The 6,000-nt window shown below is 33.7% G+C and overlaps 1 protein-coding gene across 1 annotated transcript in view; it reads right to left on the reverse strand.

The window, feature by feature from the left end:
- Positions 1–5,350, reverse strand: part of LOC128663152 (fer-1-like protein 4) — a 284,642-nt gene extending 279,292 nt beyond the window's left edge. The window contains exon 1 of the mRNA XM_053717349.1: positions 5,142–5,350. Within this exon, the coding sequence (XP_053573324.1) occupies positions 5,142–5,220 (79 nt within the window). The 5' untranslated portion in view covers positions 5,221–5,350. The remainder of the gene's footprint in view (positions 1–5,141) is intronic.
- Between the last annotated feature and the right edge of the window lie 650 nt (positions 5,351–6,000).

Here is a 6,000-nt window from a genome sequence, read left to right on the forward strand (position 1 = left end):
TCCTTCTCTATGAGTTTAGATAGTAAATATGCGGCATGTTTATTCTAAAGCTGAACGTTTGATATTTCAGCCAAGGATATCACCATATACTAGTAACTATGCTAAATCTTTTTAGTGAAGAGACCAGTGGCAAGAAAACTACTCATTCTGTCTTCTCTCTATATTGACCACTATTATGTTATTACACTCCTAGACTAAGGTATAAGCTTGGTAAAATGTTATTATAATACCCCTGAATGTGTTACACCCGATTATCTAGTTCTAACCTCAAGTACTAGTTCATCTTAACATATAGTTCACAACATTAGAAATGTAATTATAAAGCCTACCCTGAGTTCAAGTGACTACTTTCCCTCTATGACAAGGTCTCTGCTTTAATCTACTACAAGTTCAGGCTGAAGTATACAATGTCATTATACTGCTTTTATTGGTGGTTGTGTGTTTCTAGTTTCTACTACATATTGTACTTTTCACATGCTGAGTAGTAAGATGACCCAAAAGTACTATTGCATATGTGTTATTTACTAAATAATTTATATTATATATATAAAAAAATAAATAAATAGAGGTTTTCCTTTGAGACTTAAGAGTAGTCTCCTGGTGTCCATGATAACCCTCTGAAGCTTCATATTTTCAGTAGTACTACGAGGTCCAAAAGTGGCCTCATGTGCCATTTAGTGCCATTTAGAGGGTGTCCAGTACAACAGGGCTATCTGTATGCTATCTTATATTCCTGAACATTTTCAATTAAACATATTATATGTGTCATGTCTAGTTTGTATTCATAATATGTTTGTAAACAATTTCAATGTATGGTTTTTACTGACATGCTTGGATTGTATGCCTTGATTTATACCTCAATACAATAATAATAATAATAATAATAAAATAATAATGAAAAAATAAAAAAAAAATAATACATTTAAAAAGTCATGTGACCTAATCTTCCACCTTTACCCATGAGAGTTGCAGTTATGTATAAGATTTAACTTAACCCATGGTTTTTAAACTATGCTTAAAGGGACATAAAAAACATGATTTCATGATTCAGATTAAAAATACAATTTTAAATAACTTTCTAATTTATTTCTATTATCAAATTGTTTTAAATGGTTTGGTATCCTTTGTTGAAAAGCAGAAAGGTAAACTTAGGAGAGTGCACGTCTGCAGCACTATATGGAAGCAATTTTGTAAGACTGTTTATACATTAGAAAGAGTTCTCTATTCATGCCCTGTAGTGCTCCAGACATGTGCACACTACCTACCTAGATATCTCTTCAACAAAGAATACTAAGAGAACAAAGCAAATTTGATCATAGAAGTAAAATGGAAACTTTTTTTTTAATTTTATGTTCTGTCTGAATCATGAAAGCAAATGTTTGGGTTCCATGTCCCTTTTATTTATAAATTGTAGTTTGATGTTTAATATCTATTTTAAGTCATCATTGCCAGAGGTGAGTAGAATAAGTTTGCCTTCTTTTGGACACCCAAATTCACTGCCCTTTCTTCACAATAAAAAATAAATAGTTTGACATCATTGCCTGTTTTACATCTTCATCCTCTACAACAAAAGACTAAATGGAACACTTTTACTAAAGTTACTTGTTAATGAATCATCTACCATATACATGCAGTGCCCATTATTTGTGCATAAAAGGTCTTTTAGGTTACGGAATCTGTTCTCATACTGAGCTACCAGGAAGACAACCTGTCAGTCTAATAATTTAGAACAATTTACAGGTTAATGACAACATTTTTTTGACATAGTGACATCATCAGGAGTTGTAACACAACACACGAATATACATTTACATTTCATTCAGATAATTATCAGTCAGTGGTCAACCAACCCCCTAATCAAGGTAAAAACAGAGACTCCTGAATGGTCACCCATTTTGCTTTACACTTTCTATGCTGCTGACATTACTAGTATCTGAACCCAAGAGGCATAAATGTACTGCTCGGCAGTCTCCAATTATCAAATAAAGTATTCAGGAATGAATCATGACTTGTTATTATGTTATTTGTAGCGCAGCAACAGATTCTGCAGCAACAACTGTCAATGCATTTAGCGCATTGCTGATAACCCAGGAACACTAACACTGAAGTGGTTCTAAAGTACCAGTCTGGGAAAACAAATTCTATCATGCCCAAGAAAGAGCACTATTTAAATGTTCTGATTTTTAACCCTTTGAGTGCTAAGCTGAATTTAATATTTTTCTGTTTTTTACTATTTTCAAAAAACATTTTTTTTACTTTTTTATTTTTACCCCCAGATCCCCAAGACTTATACCATTGGAAAGGTTAGGCGATTACCTTTCCAATGGTTGGTCTTGGGGGTCTGTAGCTGCTTAGATCCCTAAGATACAGGTTTCTAAGCAGCATGCCCCCTTTCCCTATACTTTGTATTGACAATTTTAAATAAAGTTGCGCGGTGACGTCATTACGTCATTGCGCGTGACATCACCACACTTAATGGGAAGCCCCGGCAATGCCTGTCACTATGCAGGCCCGATCACCGGGGTAGGAGCAGATGGGGGCCCCCAGATTGCAAAAAAGATATTTGAGTGCTAATGACGGCTCTGAGCCGTCATTAGCACTTTACTAACAGGAAGTGTGTATTTGTGCACAACTCATCAACAAGATGCACTGCTTGCTCATTAGAAAAAAGAATATGCTCTAATGCTCTGCAAACCATTCAACCCAGCTCAAGAGCAGCAATGCACTACTGGGACCTAGTGTGACACATCTAGTGAGCCAATGACAAGAGGCATTTAGCTGCCAGTAGTGCATTGCTGCTTCTGAGCCTACCTAGACTTGCTTTTACAGCAGAGGATACCAAGAAAAACAAGTACATTTGCTAAGAAATTATTTGAAAAGTCTCCTTCTTGTCCTTTTAATAAGGATCACTCAAGCAGCTCCTCTGACACTGGAAGCCCTGGAACCCTTACAAAATTCAGAGCAAGAATATTCATTTTCCAAGAAGTAAAAAAAATTGTAATTCCCTCATTTAAAAGCAACACTTACAAAACATACTGTATTGTTATGGCCATTTAACTGCAATGCTTTGCTCTGTTTAACTTAAAGTGATGGTAAACTCTCCCTTTTATAAAAACAGATCTGAAATGTTAGTGATATTTTAAATGGAGTTTAATTAATCAGTAGCAATGAAGATGCGCTATAACTTAAATTTTAATTTAGATATGAACTTCAAATTCACAGCTCTGTTCTACCCACTTTAAAAGTCAGTTTTTTCTGCAAGCTAAAGGTTTGATTTGTTCTCAAATCAGCGTTCTAGCTACAACAAAAGTGCCATATGGAGAGAGCACTGATTGGACAACAATTCAAACCGTTAGCTAACAAAAAAAATGTACTTTTCAAGTGGGCGGCGGAGAGCGAGGTATTTGAATTTCATATCTATATTAAAAAGTAAGTTATAGCGCAACTTCATTACATCTGATGAATTAAACTCCATCAAAAATATCACTAACATTCCGGATCGGATTTTAAAAAGGATAGAGTTTACCATCACTTTAAGTATTTAGGGTAAACATTAGTTCATTGTGCTTTACCAATATTTTGCTAAAAAGAATGATAAAATGTATATAGGTATTAAATTATGGTAATTATTTTTATATATGTATGCTCTTACACTTGTAGCTTAATATACTTTTTTATTATCTAATACATAACTCTGAAAACCAATATGAACAAATACTACACACCCACATATAGCTGCACACATCTGTATGCAATAGCACCCAGTATTTGGTCCTTTTCATTGAAATAATCACATTTTATTTTTAAACTCACGCCAATGGTAAACATTGCAAAATTCCTTTTGCAATCATAAAAGGTCAATGAACATTAGAATCTAAGTTATATACAGCACTTCAAATGTAACTGTTTCACTACACAAGGTTTACAGGATATGCTGAATTGAATTATTTGTTTTGAGTTATCATAAAAAATATATATATTTGTATCTCCTTTTTTTCATAAATAACAGTAATGTTGCTTCAGTACCTAATATATCAATTACATTTCAGAGTTCAGATTTTTTGTGCAGTTAAATTGATGTTTATACATTTTCTATGAACAGGCTGTCACAGTATATTGCGTATAACCTGTGCTAATCTTATAGATAATATCACAGATATGGTAACCACATGAATGAATATACAAGGATTTCATATATGAAAACAGTCTCTCCTACATCTAACAGATAAGGACAAATTACAAATTGCCCTCTAATATTTAGTTTTAGTTTTTTGGAATTCTTGAGTACTACTTTGCTACATACCTGTTGAGTACTACTTTGCTACTAGCTCATAAATAAAAACCTGATACCTAAAATACTTTTTATAGTTTAATAATAACTTTATTTTATTAATATGTATAGCTTGTGGCATTTTATTACAGTTACCTTAAGATATAACCAACCACTCCCTTAAATTGTAGAGGTATTTCCTTTTACTTCCTGTAGTTTATCTTGCTCACCACCACCATATCTTTGTTTTGTTTTATGCTAAAGTGGTTTCTAATCTCATCTTAACAGTATACAATATTTAATACTGATTCATAATGCACCAGTAGTAAATGGAGGTAGTTCCATTTGAACACAGCAGTAAAGCAAGAAGTAAGTTATAGATAGAGAAAACATCAAAACAAATACCAGGAAATTAATCTTCAAAATAAGGACTTTGCCACAGATTTAGCTAGTAGTTATAACAAAAATATTTATATAAACAAATTAGATTCATGGTTTTACTACAAGTTTACATAGAGAATGTCAACTAGACCTGAGCTGTTAGAGCAAATTTTAGAGCAGAATCCAATGTAGTTATACAATTCATTAACTTGGTAGTAAAATTAATCTTCAATTAGGTGGACATTAGTATTTACCACAAGTCACTATAGACCTTAACACATAGTAAAAAAATACCAATATTTTGAATTAGCATTTCAGCTTTAAATAACTAAGGAACCTCAGGGTTAAGCAGTGCACACACAGATAGATATAAAACCAACACCACCCACCACCATAAAGTAATATACCCATGTGAGCAGACATTTCTAGTAAAAAAATGATTAGATGTACACAAACCAATACATATGCATTTTCTAAATATAGTAGTTACCTCGAAATGTCAGAGCTGCCTGTCTTTCATGTTTTCCAGGTAGGTTTATTACCCGCTTTATACTGACACTTAAAGACATGTCTGCGAAATAATATCAGCCACAGTGTATATCCTTTATGTGGATACCATGCCAGTATATAGAGGGGGCAGATTTCTGTCACTGCCTCCTGTGCTGTCCTGCACTGTTATGCTCTCTCCTCACACAGGACTCGCTCTGCAGGTTGCAAATAAGGCAGAAGACCTGTAGAGCAGGTTCCACATGCCTTATGCACAGGCCGCCCGTCTCACACCCCCTGAAATGTGTTCCTTAAACATACAGGGAACTCTAGAGAATCTTATCTCACCAGCATTTATGCTTTATAGGTATTTAGGGAATAGGCTTTTTATTTGTCTCACAGAAATTATTATAAAGGAAAAATAAACTAAAAATGTTATTGTTTTTCATGGCTACATCCAAAATATGGAGTGTGAAATGTATTGCATTTTTTTCTATTTTAAAAAATCTAATGTCTCTGTCCATTTATAGATCTGTGGGAGTCAGTGAGAAACTGATACTTGAGTAAGCTGTGCACAAAAATACAATTTCAGGTAGGTTTAATAATAATTGAATGGGAACTACTCTAATTTGTTAGTTTCTGTTTAACACCTGCATATTATAGTCAGCTCCAGAGCAGAAATGCATTGCTAGGACCTTGCTAAACACAACTTGACATTCAAGAGGCAAATTTGTGTAACCACCAATCATCAGCTAGCTCCTCCCAGTAGTGAATTACTGCTGCTGAGCATACCTAGGTATGCTTTTCAACAATTGATAACAGAAGTAAATTGAAAAGGCATTTAAATTGTATGTGTTCTGTAT

The sequence above is a fragment of the Bombina bombina genome, chromosome 1, assembly GCF_027579735.1.
Source record: "Bombina bombina isolate aBomBom1 chromosome 1, aBomBom1.pri, whole genome shotgun sequence".
Lineage (NCBI taxonomy): Eukaryota > Metazoa > Chordata > Amphibia > Anura > Bombinatoridae > Bombina > Bombina bombina.